Source organism: Symphalangus syndactylus, chromosome 7 (assembly GCF_028878055.3).
Source record: "Symphalangus syndactylus isolate Jambi chromosome 7, NHGRI_mSymSyn1-v2.1_pri, whole genome shotgun sequence".
Taxonomy (NCBI): Eukaryota; Metazoa; Chordata; class Mammalia; order Primates; family Hylobatidae; genus Symphalangus; species Symphalangus syndactylus.
Window position 1 is genome coordinate 122,189,419 of NC_072429.2, and position 26,160 is coordinate 122,215,578.

General features: G+C 38.6%; 1 protein-coding gene across 1 annotated transcript in view; it reads right to left on the reverse strand.

Annotated features, from left to right (window-relative positions):
* ATAD2 (ATPase family AAA domain containing 2) overlaps positions 1 to 26,160 on the reverse strand; it is a 78,263-nt gene that overhangs the window by 22,626 nt on the left and 29,477 nt on the right. The window contains exons 9-19 of the mRNA XM_055287153.2: positions 17,727 to 17,834; positions 15,735 to 15,843; positions 15,389 to 15,504; positions 13,759 to 13,933; positions 12,268 to 12,356; positions 5,125 to 5,284; positions 4,012 to 4,102; positions 2,925 to 3,239; positions 2,460 to 2,592; positions 1,927 to 2,113; positions 737 to 922 (exon numbers count right to left, since the gene is read on the reverse strand). Coding sequence (XP_055143128.1) covers positions 737 to 922; positions 1,927 to 2,113; positions 2,460 to 2,592; positions 2,925 to 3,239; positions 4,012 to 4,102; positions 5,125 to 5,284; positions 12,268 to 12,356; positions 13,759 to 13,933; positions 15,389 to 15,504; positions 15,735 to 15,843; positions 17,727 to 17,834 — 1,669 coding nt within the window. The remainder of the gene's footprint in view (positions 1 to 736; positions 923 to 1,926; positions 2,114 to 2,459; positions 2,593 to 2,924; positions 3,240 to 4,011; positions 4,103 to 5,124; positions 5,285 to 12,267; positions 12,357 to 13,758; positions 13,934 to 15,388; positions 15,505 to 15,734; positions 15,844 to 17,726; positions 17,835 to 26,160) is intronic.

The following is a 26,160-nucleotide window of genomic DNA, read 5'->3' on the forward strand; positions in this document are numbered from 1 at the left end:
GTTCAGTAGAAAAAAATCTGCAAAACCACCAAAAAACCTATCAACAGGGCTTTGGACAAATAAATTATAGTACATCAAGAGTGGAAAAACCATGCAGCTCTTAAAGAGACTTTCGCACTAACAAATACATGACTACATTTATTGATAAATGAATAAAGCAAATTGCAGAATAGTATGTATCACATAATCCCGTTTTTTAAATACTTTTTTTTTGAGACGGAGTCTCGCTCTGTCACCTAGGCTGGAGTGCAGTGGCTCACTCGGCTCACTGCAAGCTCTGCCTCCAGGGTTCATGCCATTCTCCCGCCTCAGCCTCCCGAGTAGCTGGGACTACAGGCGCCAGCCACCACACCCAGCTAATTTTTTTTTGTATTTTTAGTAGGGACGGGGTTTCACTGTGTTAGCCAGGATGGTCTCCATCTCCTGACCTCATGATCCACCGCCTTGGCCTCCCAAAGTGCTGGGATTACAGGCGTGAGCCACTGCGCCCGGCATATAATACCACTTTTTTAAGAGAAAAAATTTATGTATCCTTAATATATATATATACACATATACATATACCATCTTACCCAATGAGCATATATACCAAATAGTTAACAATGGTATCTCTGATAAGAAAACTTATCCTTTTATTCACTTCTATAGCATTTGAATTTTTTCAATAAGTTATGATTATTGTGGTACAAACAACTCTCTTTTTAAAAGTATAACAATACTGCCCCACATAAATTACCTCTTCTGGCAAAGCAGAATGGGGTTTGTCAGAAGTTGCAAGTAGTAAAACTGGAGCAAATGAAGGAATATTCTGTAATAATGTGGTAAATGTGGCTTTAAGTGTCGGTCCAACTATTTCCCACCACACGTGGATATGAGGAACATACACTATACTTGGTGCTGTTCTCTTAGCTTCACGAATCACCTAATAGAGAGAGAACAAAACAAATTCAGTTACAGTCAGCATGTTAATAATGCTAGTTCTATTAGTCTGAAACAATGTTTAACCTCCTAGGAGTAACATATAAAGTCCTCAAGTTTTTAAAATGCTTCTCCAAAATCCCACAACCTTATTTTTAAATGTTGATTAAAAGTTTCATTTTTTTGGAAAAAGATAATTTCTTCAAGCAACTAGAAAACAGCTGGAGAAATCTAGAAGATTTTTCTATTGTGGTAATCAAAAGTAAACAAAACTACAAATATAAAATATTTTTATATTTTAAAAATGTTAATATAGCCAGGCGTGGTGGCTCATGCCTATAATCCATGCACTTTGGGAGGCTGAGGCGGGTGGACTGCCTGAGTCCAGGAGTTCGAGACCATCCTGGGCAACATGGTGAAACCCCGTCTCTATTAAAATACAAAAAAAAAAAAAAAAATAACTGGATGTGGCGCCATACACCTGTAGTACCAGCTACTTGGGAGGCTAAGGCAGGAGAATTGCTTGAACCCGGAAGGTGGAGGTTGCAAGGAGCCAGGATCGTGCCACTGCACTCTAGCCTGGTGACAGAGCGAGACTCTGTCTCAAAAAAACCAAAACCAAAAACAAACAAAAGCTAATATACAAATACCAAAAACAGAAACTGCAGAATATCTGAGTACTTACTAAGGAGCAGTCACCATTTTAAGTACTTTACTCATTTAATTCTCACAACAGCCATATGAGGTAAGTATTATTATCTCCATTTTCCAAAAGGGGAAAATTAGATCTAACAACTTTACTAAGGTCACAAAGATATTAAGGGTGAATGTGGGATTTAAAGTCATTCTCTTTAATGACTAAGCAATCATGCATAATTCTGTTTTGTAAACCTGAAGTTACAAATCACAAAGACAAAAAAACATAATACAAAAAAATGGGGCAATTTTAGCTTTTGTCTCCGAAAGGCTGTTTTGTCTTACACTTATACTTGGGCACCAACAAATTACCTGGGCACATGTTTCTTCAGGGGATGTAGCACTAACTCCAAAAAGAACAGGAATGTCTAATGTATATACAGTAAACTTTTCCAAAGCATGAATGACAGCTGGTGCCAAGTGAGAACCCTGCCCAAATCCTGGTTCTCCTACTATCAATATTCTCGGTCGAAAAGACATAGGTTGGTAACAAGCATTTCTGAAAAAGAAATGATTAATAAGCTATGTTTTAGAAAAAACAGTTTAAATTTCCCCTCTAAATTGTCAACTATAAACTTTCATAAGTAAAAAGTCTTGCCAATAAGGCCAACCAATCATAACATGGTTCACATAGTTTCTGGAAACAACCGACTCCCAAAGGTTTTTAGGAATATTTTTATAGACTGTAATTTCTACTGTTGTGACAACTGTAACAACTAAAAATTTCTGGTAGTTTAATTTAAATAAAAAGCAGATTGGTTAGCATTTTTTACTTTTTCAACCACATCTCATTTATTTTTAGAAAATTTACACATGTAAAACATTGATTTGCAAGAAAAATATACCTATTCAAACGAAGAAAATTAAAATTGTCTTTTGTCTTATGAGCAGATTTCTGAGAAAGTCCATTTTCATAAACTGATGGAACATCATCATCACTGTAAGCCAAGTCACTTTCTAGCAGAGGACAAGAAATATCTATAAAACCAAAAAATTGTACATTAGTAACTTTTGGATTGCAAAGCAAATCTTTAATGCTTCAGTTACCAAGTCAGCATACTTCAATTAAATTTTTTCAAATAATCAAAAATATTTGTGTAGATATGAATAAGTAAATGTAAAAATGTACCCCAAACTTACAATAAATTAAGGGCAATCCATGGAGTAAATTTCCTTCAAATATCCCAGGTAAAGCATTACCAAATTCTTTTCAAGAGATTCTTTTACAAATAAATATTTCTGGTATGTATGAAACATTTCACTTTACTGATTATAAAAACTAACTTTAAATGGTCAATCAAGTTTTGTACCTGAGTCTAATGTTTTATTTGTTCTGAATTCTGCATGTGGAAATACTCTCTGCAGGGCTTCTAAGATCTTGTCAACAGTGTTTTGCAGGAGTGGTTTCACAATGGTGGACAGTGCCTGCCCAGGTGATGTCACAGCTCTTTGGGAGGCTGGTATCATCTTTTGCATAGCTACCTCGAAATCCTTAGCTGAGATATTAATTGAAGAGAGATCCAACTGTAGTTTCTCACTAGTGGTATAGATCTGTGGGTAGCGTCGTCGTAAAGCACATAAAGCAGCTTCAGCACATATTGATTTAATATCTGCTCCACAGTATCCTATCCAAAGCAACCAGGGGAAGAAATGAACCAACCGACCAAACAAAGAAACACAAAACTCTATTAGCATGACCATGGTTAAAAAAAAATTAAAAATCAGCCTCGCAATATAGTTAGCAAATATTTAAGAATAATAAGACCAAAATCTCTTTTACCCAGTAAACTTATAGGGTAGTAATGGCCATCAACAATCAATCAACTTTTAAGAGTGCAATACACAAGCACTAAGTATAGCACAGAGGTCAAAAGCAAGAGTTTTAAAATCACACAGACTAGATTCAAATTCCAGTTTGTAATTCGCTAGCTGTATGACCTTAGAAGATTCACACAATGCTCTCCAGCCATTTCTTCATCTGTAGAGATACTGCTACCTACATCACAGGAATGATGTGAAAATTACATGAAATAATATATGTAAAATGCTTAAAAGGATGACTACAAAATGGTCAGTAAAGAATAGCTATTATCTTATTATGATATAATAATATAATGTTTTTATACAATTATATTAGTATCTACTCTGCCCCTGATGGCCAATTTGTCAAATATCTCTATTTAATACCAAGACTTCATGAGAAGAAAATGCCACAAATAAGAGATAAGAAACAAATATAACCTTGTATTTCTTTATTAGTTTGGTGCAAAAGAAACTGGTTTTTGCCATTACTTTTATAGGCAAAAACCACAATTACTTTTGCACCAACCTAATATAACTTGTCTCATATTTGAAATAAATGTAGTATTTATTTTAACTGCTTAAAACAATGTTTACCAACACAGTTTTCTGCTAGCTCTTCTAAAAATGTGTCCAGTGGTTTGGGATTCCAATCCCTGGTGTGAATCTTTAGAATCTCTTTTCGAGCCTATGAAAAAAACAATTTAATTTTTTACAACTATAATAATAAATGCTATTCAGATTACACTAATTTCAATTAAAATACTTTTGATTATCTAAAATTTTAAAGTGATCAGTACTTAATATTGGCTGGGTGCGGTGGCTCACACCTGTAATCCCAGCACTTTGGGAGGCCGAGGCAGGTGGATCACCTGAGGTTGGAAGTTCGAGACCAGCCTGGCCAACACGGTGAAAACCACTCTACTAAAAATACAAAGATTAGCTGGGCGTGGTAGCGTGTGCCTGTAATCCCAGCTACTTGGGAGTCTGAGGCACGAGAATTGCTTGAATCCTGGGGGCGGAAGTTGCAGTGAGCTGAGATTGTGCCACTGCACCCCAGCCTGGGTGACAGAGCAAGACTTTATCACAAACAAACAAACAACCAAAAAAACTTAATATAAGCAAAATATGAAAATGAAAATAAGAAAAAGGATGTACTTTTAAGAGTTTAATGAACTTAAGTCTCATTATTAAACATATTTGCATTTATAGCACTAAAGTTATATTCATTATAAATACAAATAAGAGAAAATAAGTAACTACTAAAGTAGCTATTCATTCTGGTGCATATTAAGAGCTGTTTTTAAGACTACAGAGAGCTCTTCACATATTTTCCTCTTTGGTTCCCAGAAGATTAAGTAGACATAAAAAAACTCAGTAGAATTATATAATGATATTCATGAAAAAGTCAAGGCTAACAAACTGGCTAAGGATTGATTACTCATTAAGCCATATGTTCTGAAGCAACACTTAGAACATCCAAAGGCTACACTCAAATTGAAATAATTTTAAGAGTAATTTTGGGAAGGCATTATTATATTTAAAGAAAAGAATAAAAATTTGTCCCCACTTGAGTTGTTTACTAACAACTATCACTTGACAAGACCATGATACAAAACGCAAGAATCTCCAAATTTTTACTATACCAAGACTTATTATTAACAAACAGCAATATATTTTGTCAAAATTTGAGTGACATTAAATTCTTACCTCTTTATCAGGCAGGCTAAAGAGGAATTCTCTGTCAAAGCGACCAGGCCTTCGTAAAGCAGGGTCTATAGAATCTAGTCTGTTGGTAGCACCAATGACCACAATTTCCCCCCTGCTGTCCAATCCATCCATAAGAGCTAGCAGGGTGGAAACAATAGAACTAAATTTTAAAAATAAGAGAGAAGAGATTAATACTATGAACACAGTCTATATCATTCAATAATATTTCTTCTTTTGTAATATTTAATGCATTGCACGTGAATAAATTTTCTCAGGGCACCTCACTATTTCCAATGGATTACAAAAATCTATAAAATAACATCCCAAATGGCCCACAGAAATTGAAATAAATGGAAAACAGACAGTCGTTAGACCCCCACAAATGAATCCTAGAAGACATTTCATAAAGCATAATTTCAAAGGAACTTAAGAGTTCCCAAACAATATATAACATCAAAAAGAAAAAAAAGGCAAGGCATGGTGGCTCACGCCTGTAACCCCAGAACTTGGGGGCTGAGGTGGGAAGAGTGCTCGAGGCCAAGAGTTTGAGACCAGCCTGGGCAACATAGGGAAACCCCATCTCTATTAAAAAAAAAAAAAATTAGCCAGCATGGTGACATGACCTGTGCCTGTAGTCCTACTACTGGGGAAGCTGAGGTTGTACGTAGTGAGCCAAGATTGCACCACTGCATTCCAGCCTGGGCGACAGAGCAAGACCTTGTCTCAAAAAAATAAAAAAGAAAAGAAAAAGAAAAAAAGTGCTGGTAGCACCAGGTAGGACACACAGTATCTAAAAATAATAAAATTCCCACTATATATACATTATCAAAGGACATCAAAATAAAATACAATATACATAAAGCATAACAGAATTTTCATTACATTTCAAACTTTTTATTATAAAGACAGAATAGTAAAATGATATCCAAATTTCCATCGCTCAGCTTCAACAATTATCAGTATGCCTTTTTTAATGTCTTCACCTGACCACTTTTAAAGAGAAAAATAAAACCTCGGACACACAGTTCAATTCATAAATATTTCATGTAAGTACTTCATGTATGTATTTCTAAGAGATAAGGACTTAAACCCAACAATATCATCATCCTAAGTAAATGACTAATTCTTTAATATCCAATATCCAATTTTTCCTGATTATCTCAAAATATCTGTTTACATTTAATTTAGTTAATCCAGGACCCACACACCACACGTATTTGTCACTGAATTCCTTGACAGTTCCCACTGTGCCTCTTACATCTTTTTTCCCTCCATGCCATTTATTTGTTGAAGAAAGTGGGTCATTTGGCTTGTAGAATTTCCTTTCCACATTCTGGACTGGGCTGACTGCTTCCTGACAGGGTCATTTAAGTTGTCCCTCTATCTTTCGTATTTCCTGCAAACTGGTAGCTAGATCTAGAATCTTTTTTTTTTTTTTGAGACGGAGTCTCACTCTGTCTCCTAGGCTGGAGGGCAGTGGCGCGGTCTTGGCTCACTGCAAGCTCTACCTTCTGGGTTCACGCCATTCTCCTGCCTCAGCCTCCCAAGTAGCTGGGACTACAGGCGCCCGCTACCATGCCTGGCTAATTTTTTTTTTTTTTTTTTTTTTTTTAGTAGAGATGAGATTTCACCGTGTTAGCCAGGATGGTCTTGATCTTCTGACCTGTGATCTGCCTACCTCGATCTTCTGACCTGTGATCTGCCTGCCTAGGACTCCCAAAGTGCTGGGATTACAGGTGTGAGCCACTGCGCCCAGCCTAGATCTAGAAGCTTAATGGATGCTGGCTAAACCATTTGGGATGACATATTTCACAGGAAGATACCAGGTAATTCCTATTATATCCCCACAGGAGTCACCTAATACCAGTTTCCCATTTAAGGTCAATCAGTGGGTTGAGTTTCGGTCAGGTGTTATCAGCTTGTTCCACCCATCATAAATATCCCCATCAATCTTCTTTTTTATCTTACTGCTTCAGTGGCCATTGATAATTATTGTTTAGATAAAGGTTTCCCAAATTAGCACTACTGACATTTTGGGCCAGATAATTATTTGTTGTGGAGAGCTGTCCTGTATGTGTAAGATGTTTAACAGCATGTCTGGCCTTCATTTACCAAATGCTAAGTAGCTGCCCCCACCAGTTGTGACAACCAGAACTGTCTCTAGATATCTGTCCCTGTGGGGAGGGGGATGGCATCATCCCTGGTTAAAAAACGACAGGTCTAGATCCACTATTTCATAAGAGGGGGCAAAATGGTGACTTTCTAATTAAATCATTTCTTTTGCATTTATTAGCTGTGATTTTCCTATATAAAGAACTACACTACTTCATCAACTGCTGAATTACCCTCAATCATGGCCTGTATAGACAGGAAGAAGAAATGTTTGATTCTTTCCCTCTTATCAATTTTCAGAGTAATAAATAATAACTCAGCAACCTTAGGTGACCAGTTGAATTAAAAACATTATTAAAAACTGATGATTTTTTTTTTCTTTTTTGAGACGAAGTCTGGCTCTGTCGCCCAGGTTGGAGTGCAGTAGCACGATCTCAGCTCACTGCAAGCTCCGCCTCCCGGGTTCGTGCCATTCTCCTGCCTCTGCCTCCCGAGTAGCTGGGACTACAGGCGCCTGCCACCATGCTTGGCTAATTTTTTTGTATTTTTAGTAGAGATGGGGTTTCACCGTGTTAGCCAGGATGGTCTCGATCTCCTGACCTCGTGATCCACCTGTCTCGGCCTCCCAAAGTGCTGGGATTACAGGCGTGAGCCACTGCGCCCAGCTCTAAAAATTGATGATTTTAAAGATCTTGGTGTGTTCCCTGCCAGCAGTGGCGGGGGTGGTGGTGATGGGGAGAAGGCTCATTCTGCACTTTCTGGTTCTCGTGGCTATCTCCTCCCCTCACCTCCTTGCTCTGCCATGCCCTGCTCCAAAGAGACACCTGTCATTTCCCTCCGCAAGTGGGTCTGGCCTGCAGAGGAGGGTGGGATGGGGCATGCAGCTCCACCTTGCCTGGTTCTGGACTCAACCTGGGAGCTGGGAGTCCACACAGGCTGAGGGCTATGACCTACACAGTGCATATGATTATACAATACCACCTATGGAAGAAGCTATCAGACATTCAGATACCTCCTCCTTCTGGGTGTTACGGAAGAGTAGCTCTACATTTTGGCTTGGCTGCAAAACACTTAAGAGCTGGGTGTCTTAGATGAAGGTTATAGGAGAAACATTGGTGTTTTGTCAAAGAAAAGTTTGAAGTCAAAACTTCAAGGTAATTGAATTGCACAGCTTATTTGTGAATCAATTTTTTATCCAGCAATAGAACTCCAAGTTTTGAATAACAATGCTGAAAAGGGTTCAGGAAGTTTTGGTTGCAATGGAAAGAAAATTTATGCCAAGAATAGAAATGAAGAAATCATACCTTTGTCTTACAAATAAGATGTTTTCATTTAAAAAAAAAAAAACAAAAAAACAAAAAAACAAAAAAACAAAATCAAAAACAACAACAACAAAAAACTGATGGTGGCTGGGCATGGTGGCTCATGCCTGTAATCCCAGCACTTTGGGAGCCCGAGGTGGGAGGATCACTTGAGCTCAGGAGTTCGAGACCAACCTGGGCAACAGAGACTTCATCTTTACTAAAACAGAGACTTCACCTTTACTAAAAAAAAAAAACAGACAAAAAAAAAAACCCAGCTGAGTGTGGTAGTGTGTGCCTGTAGTTCCGAGAAGTTGAGGTGGGAAGATTACTTGAGCCCAGGAGATCAAGGCTGCAGCGAGTTGTGATCATGCTACTGCACTCCAGCCTGGGTAACAGAGTAAGATCCCGTCTCAAAAAAAAAAAAAAAAAAAAAAAAAAAAAAAAACAAGGCCTTGTGCGGTGGGTCACGCCTGTAATCCCAGCACTTTGGGAGGATGAGGCAGGTAGATCTCTTGAGGCCAGGAGTTCAAGACCAGTTGGCCAAAAGGGCAAAACCCCGTCTCTACTGAAAGTTCAAAAATTAGCCAGGAGTGGTGGCACATGCCTGTAATCCCCGCTACTGCGGAGGCTGAGGCACGAGAATGGCTTGAACCTGGGAGGTGGAGGTTGCAGTGAGCCAAGATCATGCCACTGCACTCCAGCCTCGGTGACAGAGTGAGACTCTGTCACAGAACAACAACAACAACAACCAAAACCAACAACAACAAAAAACTAACAACACAAAAAAAGTGATGTTTTTTAGGTATTTGATAAATTTCTATCTACTGTAGTCATTATTTTTGATGCTCAAATTGTTTAATCTTCAGCCAGTGAGAGATCCCTCAAAATTGGCTCCTACGTCATTCTGGTACGATTCCAGTAATTTTTTTTTTTATTGCTTTCAGGCATTACAAAGTATTCCAGGCTTGACTTTATCATTTCTGCTTCAGTGTTACAATCCGCCATCTCTCCTGAGTCCTAAGATTTAGAGACCACACTCAGGGACGGACATTAATTGCTACTGGACTGCGATTGCTTCTAGGCCTTTTTAAAGTGTCCAGAGTTAGGATTTTTTTTTCTTTAAAAACAAAAACAAAAAAAACTTCGTCCCAAGTTCCTATTGATATTTGCAATTCAAAGTAAAGACTATCAGGGTTTCAGGTCGAGTGGGTGGCTCGCGCCTGTAATCCCAGTACTTTGGAAGGCTGAGGCACAGGTGGATCACCTGAGATCAGGAGTTCGAGACCAGCCTGGCCAACATGGTGAAACCCTGTCTCTACTAAAAATACAAAAAAATTAGCTAAGTGTGCTGGTGCATGCCTGTAATCCCAGCTACTCAGGAGGCTGAGGCAGGAGAATCGCTTGAACTCGGGAGGCAGAGGTTGCAGTGAGCCAAGACTGTGCTACCGCACTCCAGCCTGGGCGACAGGGCAAGACTTCGTCTCAAAAAAAACAATTTAGGGTAATTTGACCTCTTTATTCACATTTGAATCTTCTTTCTCTTAGGTTGAAACTATTATTACCTAATGACATTCACATAATTACTTATTTGCACTATTCTACAGTATTATTACTAAAATTAAGGTACAGAATACAGTTTAATCATCTTCAACATGCAATGTGCTAAATTCTAAAAAAGCTTAATTTAACATACATTTTTACTCTGTCAGAATTTTTAAGTTTTTGGTTAAAATAACTTGAATACTAAATTTCTTTTAAAAATGTAGCTATATTTGGCCGGGTGCAGTGGCTCATGCCTGTAATCCCAGCACTTTGGGAGGCAGAGACGGGTGGATCACCTAAAGTCAGGAGTTCAGGACCAGCCTGGCCAACATGGCGAAACCCAGTGCCTGCTAAAAATACAAAGAACAGGCTAGGCACGGTGGCTCACGTCTGTAATCCCAGCACTCTGGGAGGCCGAGGAGGGCTGATCATCTGAGGTCAGGAGTTCAAGACCTGGCCAACATGGTGAAACCCCATCTCTACTAAAACACAAAAATTTAGCCAGGCATGGTGGAGCACACCTGTAGCCCCAACTACTTGGGAGGCTGAGGCAGAAGAATCGCTGGAACCTGGGAGATGGGAGTTGCAGTGAGCCGAGATCACACGCTATTGCATTCCAGCCTGGGCAACAGAGCAAGACTGTCTCAAAAGAAAAAAAAAAAAATATATATATATATATATTTGAGATGGCATAGTTTTGCTACAATTACTGTGTAATTTTTTTGCCAAAATTCCTCCAATACCTTTAGAACTATCCCAAAACACAGTAAGTACTCAACTTACTTCCTTATGAAGTGATGGAAGTATTGTTAAATGTTTCTTCCTGTTAGCACAATGAATATAGTGTGACTGATAATGAAATGTGTCACATATAAAAAGTTTATCTGATTACTAATAGGACATGCAGAGACAAAACTACTTTTACCATGGTACTTAACACATATTTTAATTTACTCACAGCAACAAATAAAATTGTTTATCATCAAGTTTAAAAGGCCATTAGAATATAGCAAATCTTGTTAGATGTTAGAAAAGCCAAAACCCACCTATCAATCACACACTATATCTTATTCATCTATATTATCTACAATATAAAACAATACTACTAGCATATATGAAAGCATGAAAATATTTCCTTTAGGATATTCCAAATTAATCAATAAATTACACATCATTCATGAAACCATTTAAAAAGAAGTTCTAAAAAACTAGAATGAATTGGGACTAAAAGTAATTTAGATTCAGGTTGGGACAGTAGCACTAGTAAAAGTGCTCCCTTGGATAAGCAACTAATCATGGGGGTTGAGGGTTCAATTTACCCATCTTTAAAATGAGGAGATTGGTCTAGTATTAGAATCCTAAACTAATAGTAATGCCCTAAGTTAGATTTTATTTAGCACAGGCAATGTCTTAAAAGCATCCAAATTAGCTGGCAAAATTTAAGATACTTAACAATTTGAACATAAAATCTGAGGGAAAAAAATCGATTTTTCAAGCCTGGGTAAGCTTCTGCACATCAGTAACAGGTCAGAGATAAAAGCAACTGGATATGCTCTTGTGATAGGACATTCAGCCACATTCCCCACCATAGCCCTACTCTTACTAGTGGCTTAACATCACTGACCCGCAGACATTTGTTTCTATCATGAGTTAAATCTTCTGCAACCAAGATTTTTAAACCATGCTTTACAACACACTGACACTCGGAGCAGGTTTACTTTTTTTTTTTTTTTTGAGAGGGAGTCTCGCTCTGTCACCCAAGCTGGAGTGCAGTGGCATAATCTCAGCTCACTGCAACCTCCGCCTCCCGGGTTCAAATGATTCTCCTGCCTCAGCCTTCCATGGAGCTGGGATTATAGGTTTGCATCACCACACCCGGCTAATTTTTTTTTTTTTTTTTTTTTTAGTAGAGACAGGATTTCACCATGTTGGCCAGGCTGGTCTCAAACTCTTGACCTCAAGTGATCTGCCTGCCTTGGCCTCCCAAAGTGCCAGGAATACAGGTATGAGCCACTGCACCCGTCCACATTTTTTATTTTTGTACTATATACTGGGGTTCTACTACCAAAAAAAAGGAACTACTAGCTTATAAAGTTTCTTTTACCATTTAACATTCTATCTCTCACACATCAATACCACTCAGGAAATAGGAAGAAATGTTGAAGTGCCATCAAGCAAGTTTTACCTGTGAATCTGATCTTGCCTGCTTGACCGTACTGGAGCCAGACCATCAATTTCATCAAAAAAAATAATTGATGGGCGCATCTGATAGGCCTAGAAAGTAGGTTGAGTGGTCATTTGTTAGCATAAATAGCCTCAAACACGTAGACTTAAACCATTTTAATCAATTCTCATTCAAACATGCTTAACAGAATTTATAAAGCTGAATATACTATTTCAATCGGTTTTTCTTCAAACTTGCTACCAGAATTTATTTATAATTTTTTTTTTTTTTTGAGATGGAGTCTGTCACCCAGGCTGGAGTGCAGTGGTGTGATCTTGGCTCACTGCAACCTCTGCCTCCTGGGTTCAAGTGATTTTCCTGCCTCAGCCTCAATTTATTTATAATTTATAACTATTTATAATTTATAAATTTAAACATAAGTTCCAGTAACTGGGTTTTAAGAATTCAAACTAAATTATAATGACATATGGTTTAATTTTCAATTGCATTTTCGACTAGAAGTATTCAAAAGACATACTCCACTGGTTATATACCTTAGATTTCATACAGCTATCGTTCCTGGACATGCAAAAATATCTATTGAACTATGGAAACAAGACAAAGAATAGAAGACAGTGACATAGTCTTCCTCCAAGTCAGGATGGGAAAACATTATTTAGCAAGATGCCACAGTTTTTATCCATTTCCATAAACATAAAAGTAAAAAAGAACCTCGGGAGAGTTCCAAAAAGAGATTTAAAAGCATTTGCAGCAATATGCCCCAGTAGATCAGAATGTATTATCTCACAATGTGCTGTCAATACAATCTGGGATATGAAAATGAAAGCTGCTCCAGGGCAGAACTAGTCTTCAACTCCCATACTGAGCCATAATTCACTACTACCATCTCTCTAAATATGAGATTACCACTCTCTTCCTAGGCATGAGACCTAAGACTCCAAAGAACTAAGATCCAATTATTTCTTTCCCTTCGTACTATAAAATTGTTCACTGTAGGTCAGTGTCATCTCGACATATAAAAGAAAATAATCTAGAAAGATTACATATTGCCGGGCGCGGTGGCTCACGCCTGTAATCCCAGCACTTTGGGAGGCCGAGGCGGGCGGATCACGAGGTCAGGAGATCGAGACCATCCTGGCTAACACGGTGAAACCCCGTCTCTACTAAAAATACAAAAAATTGGCCGGGCGAGGTGGCAGGCGCCTGTAGTCCCAGCTACAAGGGAGGCTGAGGCAGGAGAATGGCGTGAACCCTGGGGGGCGGAGCCTGCAGTGAGCCGAGATCGCGCCACTGCACTCCAGCCTGGGTGAAAGAGCGAGACTCCGTCTCAAAAAAAAAAAAAAAAAAAAAAAAAAAAAGAAAGATTACATATTTAGTCTAATTCCTCTGGGTTTATTTAGAACACTGATTAAATGAAAGATTTATCTAATCCTCACAGACATCTGCCTAGATTACAGAACTATCCAGATATATAAAATGTTAATACCATACCTGATCAAATAGCAATCGTAGCTGTCTTTCAGATTCTCCTACCCATTTACTTAGGCAATCAGCACCTTTCCTCATGAAAAATGCTACTCTTTTATCCCCTTGACTGCACTCATTGGCAAGTGCTCTGGCAACCAGAGTCTTTCCAGTTCCAGGTGGCCCATAAAACAAACAACCTCTGAAAAACAATACATTAACATTTTAGTATTACATTTAAAAAGCAGACTTTTAAAACAAAAATTAGAAACCAATTTCATGATTCATTTAATTAGAAAATTAAAATGTGTAAGACAACTGAATTATGGTACAGTTTCACGCCACAAAGCACAACTTAAAACCTGGGAGTTAATACTGATACTGTAAAATTAATATTGAAACTGTAAATAAAACTCTATTTGAAACATTTAACAATTCATTCATCATATTATCCTATCTTGCATACGTAATCACATATCACAATCATATAATTCAATTTGTATGGGGGAAAACGTATGTTGTAAGGAAGAAGAAATGTGAAAGAAAATTCAAGAAATTTGTTTTTAATTTACTAAATTACTTTAACTAGGCATTTCCAACATTTCCTGTAAGAAGTAAATGTTATTTAATATTAATAACTTTCTGACTTATTTTTAGAGATGGGGTCTGTCAGCTAGGCTGGAGTGCAGTGGCATGATCATAGCTCACTGCAACCTCAAACTCCTGAGCTAAAGCAATCTTCCTGTCTTAGTCTCCCAAGTCACTGGAATCACAGGTGTGAGCCACCACGCCTGGCACTTTCTTTCTTTCTTTTTTTTTTTTGAGACAGAGTCTTGCTGTGTCGCCCAGGCTGGAGTACAGTGGTGCGATCTCGGCTCACTGCAATCTCTGCATCCCAGGTTCAAGCAATTCTCCTGCCTCAGCCTCCCAAGTAGCTGGGACAACAGGTGCCCGCCACCATGCCCAGCTAATTTTTTTGGGTATTTTTAGTAAAGACAGGGTTTCACCATGTTGGCCAGGCTGGTCTTGAACTCCGGACCTTGTGATCCACCTACCTCGACCTTCCAAAGTGCTGGGATTACAGGCGAAAGCCACCGTGCCTGGCCACTTTCTAATTTTTTAAATTACAAAATTTAATTTAAAACCCACCAGTGTTTACCTGTGATTGATATATGGTACATTACTTTTTTTTTTTGGAGATGGTGTCTCGCTCTGTCGCCCAGGCTGGAATGCAGTGGCACAATCTCAGCTCACTGCAACTTACGCCTCCCGGGTTCAAGCAATTCTGCCTCAGCGCACGCTGCCAGGCCTGGCTAATTTTTTGTATTTTAGTAGAGACAGGGTTTTACCACGTTGCCCAGGCTGGTCTGGAACTCCTGAGCTCAGGTAATCCACCCGTCTTGGCCTCCCAAAGTGCTGAGATTACAGGCATGAGCCACTACGCCCGGCCCGGTATATTACTTTTATGATGGGGGGAAGCTTACTAATTTTTGAAAGTTTATTTAAATTACTGCTTCTAAAAAGGTGATTCAGAGAGAAAAGCTGTATAATGAAAAGGGAAAAATCGCTTAAAAATGGGTTAATAAGTAAGGTATAAGAACTACAAGAAGCAAGAATAACAGATTTTCAGCTAAAATTAAAAATATAATTAAATTACCTTGGGGGTTGAATTTTAAATTTTTCAAAGACTTCTGGATAAAGTAATGGAAACACCACCATCTCTTTTAGAGCTGCTATATGATTAGACAGGCCACCAACACTATCAAATCGTACCTGGTAATGGAAGCGAACATGTACATTTTTAGATTTGCATTCCAGATTAAAATGTCACCCCACACCATACACAGTCAATGAAGTAATAATATCTTAATTGTGACCTGAAGATTAACAAAAAATGTCTGTAAAGGTTAGAGTTTTGACTAAAAAGAAAAATCATTGGTTCCTTTTTTTAACTTTAAAAGCACATTATAGTTCAAGCGTATGTTTCAAAACAGAGTACTCACTGAAGAATCTAGTTGCATTGGATCAACATCGGCAAGGCTTGCTCCAATTTTCATTCGATCTTTATAAATGCCTTTTAATTCATCTTTCCGAAAATTTAGTGGGAGGCACCTATTTAAAAAGATTTTTTAAAACCACACAAACCCATCAACTCACCCTTCTTTCCAAATTCCATGTTTGAATATAAACATTTAAGTTTAAAAAAAAAATCTAATTCAACTGGAGCAATCTTTAGATATGTATTTTAATTTCCTCATTTTCTGTAATAGGTCCAGAACTTAAGTGTTAGAAATATTTATATCTGAAGCTTTATTATGAAATTAAAGATATATAATCAAATAAAAATACCAAGATGCCACAGGCACCGTAAAGTGATTCATGATGGTGAAATCAGACAGTACCAACCTACATTTTAATGGAGGTGTCTAACATAGACAGGGTATTTACCATTTGCCAGACACTGTTTTAGTTTTAGGTGCTTTACCTGGATTAAGTCAATAAATCCTCACAACAGTCTTATGAAGAAGGTATTATTATTTTCCCCATTTTAAAACAAAACCAAGACATAGAAAGATTAACTGATTTGTCCAAGATCACCCAACTGGTAAATGGCAGGGCCAGGAATCAAACACAAGTGGTCTGTCTCCAGACCTATAACAACTCTGCTATAATACCTCTCAGAAAAAATATTCGCAGTCTACCAGCATTTGGATCCAACATCAATCCTCTCAAGCAAGTTCCCTAACTACTTCCTTTTTTTGTTGTTTTGTTTTGTCTTTTGGGTTTTTTCTGAGACTGAGTCTCACTCTGTCGCCCAGGCTGGAGTGCAGTGGCGTGATCTCGGCTCGCTGCAATCTTCGCCTCCTGGGTTCAAGCGATTCTCCTGCTTCAGCCTCCTGAGTAGCTGGGATTACTGGTGTGCACCACCAACACCTGGCTAATTTTTGTACTTGTAGTCGAGATGGGGTTTCACCATGCTGGACAGGCTGGAAGTTTTCTAACTACTTTCAAAAATATTCAGAAATAGTTATGGCCAGGTGTGGTGGCTCATGCCTGTAATCCCAGCCGAGTCACTTGAGGTCAGGAGTTTGAGACCAGCTTAGCTTCTACTCCAGTCTGAGTGACATAGTGAGAACCTGTCTCTATTAAAAGAAAAAAAAAAAAAAAGAATCCAAGCACCTAAGCACTGCATTTTCACTTACTCAACCAGATCTGTAAAATGTAAATAATCCTTGCTCTATCTCCCTTAAATAATTATTGGGAAAATCAACTAAGCTGGTTAGTATATGTGGACTTACACTACAAGGAGTTATAAAATGAGTAAAGCCTTCTGTTTTCCTTAAGAGTTCCTCAGAACTTATCATTATTACAAGCAAAAAAATAAATAAATAAAAATAAAATAAAAAAATACATGAAATGAAAAGAAAAGGTTATTTCCTTTTCTGTTTGACCAGAACCACTGTGGGCCATATATAATGATTTGGCAAGTGGGCCAGGCATGGTGGCTCACAGCTGTAATTCCAAAGCTTTGGGAGGCTGAGACGGGTAGATAATTTGAGGCCAGGAGTTCGAGACCAGCCTGGCCAACATGGAGAAACCTCATCTCTACTAAAACTACAAAAATGAGTCGAGTGTAGTGATGCACACCTATAACCCCAGCTACTCGGGAGGCTGAGGCAGGAGAGTCGTGTGAACCCAGGAGGTGGTGGTTGCAGTGGGCCAAGATCATGCCACTGTACTCCAGCCTGGGCAACAGAACCAAGCCCTGTCTCAAAAAAAAAAAAAAAAAAAAAAGGCAAGAAATCAGTCATATGTTCTAACCTGTTATTCTGATTCAACTGTAGATAATTCTAACAAGACAGCATTCTAGTTTATACATTAACCTGTTGTGCAACTTTTTAATCAGCCAGCCTATACTTATACCCAAATTATTTTCTTAGCAATTTTTTAAAAATGTATCTTCTAGTTTAAAAAGGCATCGATATGGCACTTACCTATTGATAGCCCTATTACGACTCCTTTTCCTCCGCCTCTCAAAGTGCTGTTCATCTTCAGAGGAGGAAGATGAAGTCGAGTCACTACTGTGGATTGCATGCCTTCGCCTAAAGTAAAAAACAAAATTGAAATCATGATAAGGGAGGGCAGGAAAAAGAAAAGGCATAAGAAAAGCATCAGAAATATCTAATGCTCCAAAAAGGTTTATCATAAAATTAATACATCTGCTGACCCACTGACATAAACTTTGTTGGTTGAATCTTTCAAACGGAATAAAAGACTTAAACAACTGAGAGGAAAGGAAAAAAGACTAAAGACTGGCAGAGCTGAATATCAAATGTTCATGAAGACAGGAGAAGGCAGGGTGACTTCTTAGTCTTGATATAAATCAGCTATTCTCGAAGAGAAAGGTGGGATTAAGAGGGTATTAGAATATTTGGGGCTGGGTGTGGTGGCTCACACCTGTAATCCTAACACTTTAGGAGACCGAGGGTGAAGGATCACTTGACAGGAGTTCAAGAACAACGTAGCGGGACCTTGTCTCGACTAAAAATCATTCGAGCAACTTGGCAAGATTTGGTCTCTACTAAAAATCAAAAAGCTTAGACAGGTATGATTGTAGCACATCTGTTGTCCCAGATACTCAGGAGGCTGAGGTGGGAGACTTGCTTGAGCCTGGGAGGATGAGGCTGTAGTGAGCCATGATTACATCACTGCACTGCAGCCTGCTGGGTGACAAAGTAAGCCCCTGCCCCTATTTAAAAAAAAAAAAAAAAGTATTTGGGACTGTAATTTGAAACTATGTTCAATATTACACTATACATAATATTCACATTTGGGAGGAAATCACCTACTTTAAAAAATCAAATAACTTTTTTTTGAGATGAAGTCTCACTCTATAGCCCAGGTTGGAGTGCAGTGGCGTGATCTCAGCTCACTGCAACCTCTGCCTTCTGGGTCCCAGTTGAGCAATTCTCCTGCCTCAGCCCCCCGAGCAACTGGGACTACAGGCACGCGCCATTGTGCCCAGCTAACTTTTTTTTTTGATAGAAATGGGGTTTCACCATGTTGGCCAGGCTGGTCTTGAACTCCTGACCTTGTGATCTCCCCGCCTCAGCCTCCCAAAGTGTTGGGATTAAGGTGTGAGCCATCACGCCCGGCCTAAAATATCAAACAATTTTAAAAGAAGGACATGAGATTTTATGTAAACAAAAGGGCATCAAGAAAGACTTTTTAAATGCTGGGAAACAGTGATGAGTAAGATGGCCTTTTATCAACAGTTTACCATCCACTGTAAATTCACAACTGTCACTTAACAGCTGTGTAAATGTGGATGAGTTACTCAACCCATAAGTTTTCTTACTCACAAAAAAGAAAAAAATACTATCAAATACTTAGGCTGGTTGGTAAGATTAAATAAGATGCCAGGTATTACAAATATACAAGAAAATTTTTAATCACTTCTACCTTTGAATGGTTGCAAAAGACTCACAGAAAAAGAGTCTGGTTGGGAAGAACTTTAGTTATTCTACTTGCTCAGGGTCTAGAACTTTTCTGAGTCAGAGTGCAATGATGGTAAGTAGGTATTTCCAGAAATATAAAAGGTTCACAATCTATTATCTGCATAATGTAGTTCCAGAAACGTATATCAAAAAAACTCTGAAAAGTTATTCCATTATTCACTTGCAGCAAATCATAACCTGACATAGTACAAGGCAATTTTTAGTTTCTATTTTGTCCCACTTACTATGATTATTCATATGTTTTACTACAGAATTATTAGTTAATATATTTGACTACACAGTGCTGGCTTGGAGACCCTAGAGATGTTAATGTTGCCACACTACATATGTTGTGTGTTATCTGTAAATCCAGCCAAAAAGTCTGAATTCTGAAACACAAATAGTTTTCCAAGGGTTTTGGATAAGGGGTTGTAGAAACACAGAAATAAATGAGAAAATAATCTTTCACCCATCCACCTACCCAAATACACCCAAGACCATCTTTATGATCAGCCTGAAACTAAAATTATTATTATTATTATTATTATTATTTTTTTTGAGACGGAGTCTCGCTCTGTCGCCCAGGCTGGAGTGCAGTGGCGCGATCTCGGCTCACTGCAAGCTCTGCCTCCCAGGTTCACGCCATTCTCCTGCCTCAGCCTCTCCGAGTAGCTGGGACTACAGGCGCCCGCCACCACGCCCGGCTAATTTTTTGTATTTTTAGTAGAGACGGGGTTTCACCGTGGTCTCGATCTCCTGACCTCGTGATCCGCCCGCCTCGGCCTCCCAAAGTGCTAGGATTACAAGCGTGAGCCACCGTGCCCGGCCAAAACTAAAATTATTACATCCAGTACAAGTCTGCAATATTATATGAAAAACTAACTTATTCATTATTACCATGAATATTAGACTTTAATGTATTCACATAATTTTATGTGAACTCACTATGTAGTCACAGAATTCAGACTAACCTCCCAATTAATAAAAAAGACTAACATTAACTGACTGCTTTCTGTACCATGTGCTTGATATAGTATTTAATCTTAATTAAAATTTTGGAAAAGTGGATTATTAGTAGGCTCAATTTACAGTTAGGGCCAGTGTGGCTTCCAGGTTAAATAATTTACTCAAAATATCAGAATTAGTCATTGATGGTATCAGAATTCAAACCTATATGTTTATTCAAAAAATCTGCATTCTATACATTACTATACTGATAATTTCCAGTTTTTTATTTCATAAACCAATAAAGTTAAAAGCAAATAATAACACAACCTGTGGACCAACATGAAATTTCTGACATTCGATTTGCAAAATGGACATTATTTTTGAACATCAAAGTACAGTTATAATAGCAAATACATATAGCACTTAATGTATGGTAGACACTATTTTAAATGCTTTACATGTATTAACTCATCTAATTCTCACAATACTATGAGATAGGTTCTACCATCTTCACTTTACAGATAAAAAAAAAAACTGAAACAGAGTTAAGTAACTTGCCAAAGGCCACCAATAACTAGTAGAGCTGAGCTCCAAGCCTAGACAGTCCTAGTCATGGGCCCAGGTTCTTAGCAATTACTCTATACTGTAGAAAGGTCATTACTTCAGTTTAAAAACATTGTAAACACTATTCCACAAGGTAGAGAAAGAGGGAATCCTCCCCAAATCATTCTATGAAGCCAGTATCACCCTAACACCAAAACTAGGAAAGGACATAACCAAAAAAGAAAACTACAGACCAACATCCCTGTGAACATAGATGCTAAAATCCTTAACAAAATACTAGCTAATCGAATCCAACAACATCAAAAAGATAATCTACTATGGTCAAGGGGGTTTCATACCAGGGATGCAGGGATGGTTTAACATACTCAAGTCAATAAATGTGATACACCACATAAGCAGAATTAAAAACAAAAATCACATGATCATCTCAACAGATGCAGAAAAGGCATTCAACAAAATCCAGCATCCCTTTATGACTAAAGCTCTCAGCAAAGTCGACATACAAAGAACATACTTCAATGTAATAAAAGCCATCTATGACAAATCCATAGCCAACATAATACTAAATGGGGAAAGGTTAAAAGCATTCCCTCTGAGAACTGGAACTAGACAAGGATGCCCACTCTCACTACTTCTGTTCAACACAGTACTGGAAGTCCTAGCCACAGCAATCAGACAAGAGAAAAAAATACAAGGGTATCCAAATCAGTAAAAAGGAAGTCAAACTGTCTGTTTGCTGATTATATGATTGTGCACCTACAAAACCCCAAAGACTCCTGCAGAAAACTCCTAGAACTGACAAAATAATCCAGCAAAGTTTCAGGATACAAAATTAATGTACACAAATCAGCAGTAGGTCTACTATATACCAACAGTGGCCAAGCTAAGAATGAAATCAAGAACTCAACCCCTTTTACAACAGCTGCAAAATAAAATAAAATACTTAGGAATATACCTAACCAAAGAGGCAAAAGACCTCTACAAGGAAAACTACAAAACACTGCTGAAAGAAATAACAGATGACACAAACAAATGGAAGCACATCCCATGCTCATGGATGGGTAGAATGAATATTGTGAAAACGACCATATTGCCAAAAGCAATCTACAAATTCAACATAATTCCCATCAAAATACCAGCTATCATTCTTCACAGAACTAGAAAAAAAATCCTAAAATTCATATGGAACCAAAAAAGCCCGCATAGCCAAAGCAAGTCTAAGCAAAAAGAACAAACCTGGAAGCATTACATTACCTGATTTCAAACTACGCTATAAGGCCATAGTCACCAAAACAGCACAGTACTAGTATAAAAACAGGCACATAGACAAATGGAACAGAAGAGAACTCAAATAAAATCAAATACTTACAGCCAACTGATCTTCAACAAAGCAAACAGAAACATAAAAGTGGGGAAAGGACATCCTATTCATCAGATGGTGCTGGGATAATTGGGTAGCCACATGTAGGAGAATGAAACTGGTTCCTCTTCTCTCACTTGATACAAAAATCAACTCAAGATGGATCGAGGACTTAAATCTAAGACCTGAAACTATATAAAAATTCTAGAAGATAACATCAGGAAAACCCTTCTCGACATTGGCTTAGGCAAGGGTTTCATGACCAAGAACCCAAAAGCAAAAACAATAAAAGCAAAGATAAACAAGTGGGACTTAATTAAACTAAAGAGCTTTTGAACAGCAAAAGGAAGAATCAGCAGAGTAAAAAGGCAGCCCACAGTATGGGAGAAAATCTTCACAATCTATACATCTGGCAAAAGACTAATATCTAGAATCTACAATGAACTCAAACAAATTAGCAAGAAAAAAACAATCCCATCAAAAAGTGGGCTATGGACATGAACAGACAATTCTAAAAAGAAGATATACAAATGGCCAACAAACATGAAAAAATGCTCAACATCACTAATGATCAGGGAAATGCAAATCAAAACCACAAATGTGATACCACCTTACCCCCGCAAAAATGGCTATAATCAAAAAATCAAAAAATAATAGATGTTGGTGTGTATATAGTGACCACTTCTATACTGCTGGTGGAAAAGTAAACTAGTACAACCACTATGGAAAACAGTGTGGAGATTCCTTAAAGAATTAAAAGTAGAACTACCATTTGATCCAGCAATCCCACTACTGGGTATCTACTCAGAGGAAAATAAGTCATTATACGAAAAAGATACTTCCACACGCATGTTTATAGCAGCACAATTTGCAATTGCAAAAATGTGGAACCAACCCAAATGCCCATCAATCAAGTGGACTACTACTCAGCCATCAAAAGGAATGAATTAATGGCATTTGCAACTACTTGGATGAGATTGGGGACTTACTCTAAGTGAAGTAACTCAGGAATGGAAAACCAAACATCATATGTTCCATGTGTTCTCACTAATAAGTGGGAGCTAAGCAATGAAGATGCAAAGGCATAAGAATGACACAATGAACTGTGGGAACTCACGGGGAAAGAGTGGGAAGGGAGTGAGGGATAAAAGACAACAAGTTGGGTTCAATGTATACTGCTTGGGTGATGGGTACACCAAAATCTCACAAATCACTACTGAAGAACTTACTCATGTAACCAAATACCACCTGCTCCCCAAAAACCTACGGAAATAAAAACTTAAAAAAAAAAGGAAAGAGGCGCTGAGGCAACCCTTGTATTTTTTTCTCTTGTCTGATTGCTGTGGCTAGGACTTCCAGCATTGTGTTGAACAGAAGTGGTGAGAGTGGGCATCCTTGTCTAGTTCCAGTTCTCAGAGGGAATGCTTTTAACCTTTCCCCATTTAGTATTATGTTGGCTGTGGATTTGTCATAGATGGCTTTTATTACATTGAAGTATGTTCTTTGTATGTCGACTTTGCTGAGAACTTTAATCATAATCCATTTTCTTAGGAAAATGTTTCCTAAATTTGAAAAACAAAAACCAAAAATAAAATAAAATAAAAAACATTTTAAACACACATATCTGTCTACATGTGCTCATCCCCCAATCTCCATTTTACTGAAAGCCAATTAAAAATCTGACACCCACAAACACTGGACCAGCACTTTGAATCTAACCAAGAACTCGGCCGGGTGCGGTGGCTCACGCCTGTAATCCTAGCACTTTGGGAGGCCAAGGCGGGTGGATCACGAGGTCAGGAGATCGAGACCATCCTGGCTAACACGGTGAAACCCCGTCTCTACTAAAAATACAAAAAATTAGTCGGGCGTCGTGGCAGGTGCCTGTAGTCCCAGCTACTCGGGAGGCTGAGGCAGGAGAATGGCATGAACCCAGGAGACAGAGCTTGCAGTGAGCAGAGATCGCACCACTGCACTCCAGCCTGGGCAACAGAGTGAGACTCCGTATCAAAAAAAAAAAAAAAAGAAAAAAAAAAGAATCTAACCAAGAACTTCAACTTCTTGCCAGTTCTAGTTCTTTGACAAAAGATAAAGAATATACTGAAATACTAGTGATGCAATTGTGCTATTACGTTACCTTATTCAAAGGTAACATTACCTTTAAAAAAAAAAATTAGCCAGGCATGATGGCACAGGCCTGTAATCCCGCTATTCAGGAGGCTGAGGCAGGAGAATAACTTGAAAACGGGAGACGGCAGTTGCAGTGAGCTAAGACTACGCCACTGCATTCCAGCCTGGCAACAGGCGAGACTCTGTCTCAAAAAAACAAAAAAAAATCAGGAAAAAAAAAAACACCCCAAATAATTAGAGGAGAAAAAAAATCCTGTAACAAGGAGCTACTCAACGATGTGAGGCATTTTCCACAGGAGAAGACTAGACACTGTGAACCAAATATAGAAACTCACAAACATCAAAGAGATTAAAAAAAAAGAACAAAACCTACCCTCTGCAAGATACATACATTGTAGGTGGTAACTGTAGAGTTAGTCAACCAACAAATATGTTACTTCCAGAAGCATACATTCATTAAAGATGGGAGAAGAGGCCAGGAGTGGTGGCTCACGCCTGCAATCCCAGCACTTGGGAAGCCAAGGCGGGTGGATCACCTGAGGTCAGGAATTTGAGAACAGCCTGAGCAATAATGGTGAAACCCCGTCTCTACTAAAAATACAAAAAAATTAGCCGGGCGTGGTGGCAGCTGCCTGTAATCCCAACTACTTGGGAGGCTGCGGCAGGAGAATCGCTTGAATCCAGGAGGCGGAGGTTGCAGTGAGCTGAGATCGCACCACTGCACTCCAGCCTGGGCGAGAGAGTGAGATAACCAAACCAAACCAAACCAAACCAACCAAACCAAACCAAATCAAACCAAACCAAACCAAACCAAACCAAACCAAGCCAACCAAACCAAACCAAAACAGGAGAAGAAATAAAATCCCAAAGTAGCTGCCACCCTCTTAGTATTGCTGGATCAAACAGAGATCCACCCCTTGAGTTAGGTAACCATAACAGTGCCTTGGTCCTGTGCCTGGTGGTGGTGGGGATTCTAGGGAACACTACCTTCCTCTCCTTTTCTGAAGATCATTACATTTCACCACCAAAATAGAGGTCTTTACATTCTAACGGGCCTGTGAGAATACTGATGTGCAGCCTCCTTTCAAGTGCAATAATCTTGAGAAGCCCTGAGAGACTGAGTTTGTCTTCCTGATCGTCCATCCTTCTGGACCCTGGTCATGTGAAATAGGATGATGAAATAAGAAATCTAGATGTACACTTGTGATTCTTACAAGGAAATGAAAAGACCTAGGGACACAAATAGTATTTTTTACTTTTCCTAAAAGAAATTAACCTTCAGCACTTATAAAGGTGCTGCCTTCCATGACCAAAACATGATCAGATGGTCTGTTTCTAGGAGAAAACTTCCAAGAACTGTTCAAATAATTGAAATATCCTAAGGCTTCAGTCTTACTTCTGAAAAAATTCTAATATTAAGGGAAAAAAGTACGATTTCCCATACAAATAAAATTTTTTTCCTGGTTTCCTAGTCTTCTCTCTCATTCATGAACTACCAAAATGATTATTCCAATGCACTGATGAGGAAGTATCAACAATTATCTCTTTGACGGGGTGTAGTGCCTCACACCTGTAATCCCAGCACTTTGGGAAGCTGAGGCGGGTGGATTACTTGCAAGAGATTGAGACCAGCCTGGCCAACATGGTGAAAACCCGTCTCTACTAAAAATACAAAAATCAGCTGGGTGTAGTGGCAGGTACCTGCAGTCCCAGCTACTTGGGAGGCTGAAGCAGGAGAATCACTTGAACCCAGGAGGCAGAGGTTGCAGTAAGCAGAGATCGTGCCACTGCACTCCGGCCTGGGGAACACAGCAAGACTCCGTTCCGCCCCCGCCCCCCCCCAAAATAAATAAATAAAATAAAAATAAAAGAATTATCTCTTTGGACTTAAATTTGACCAACATGCAACAACTGTTGGGATGTAGAAGG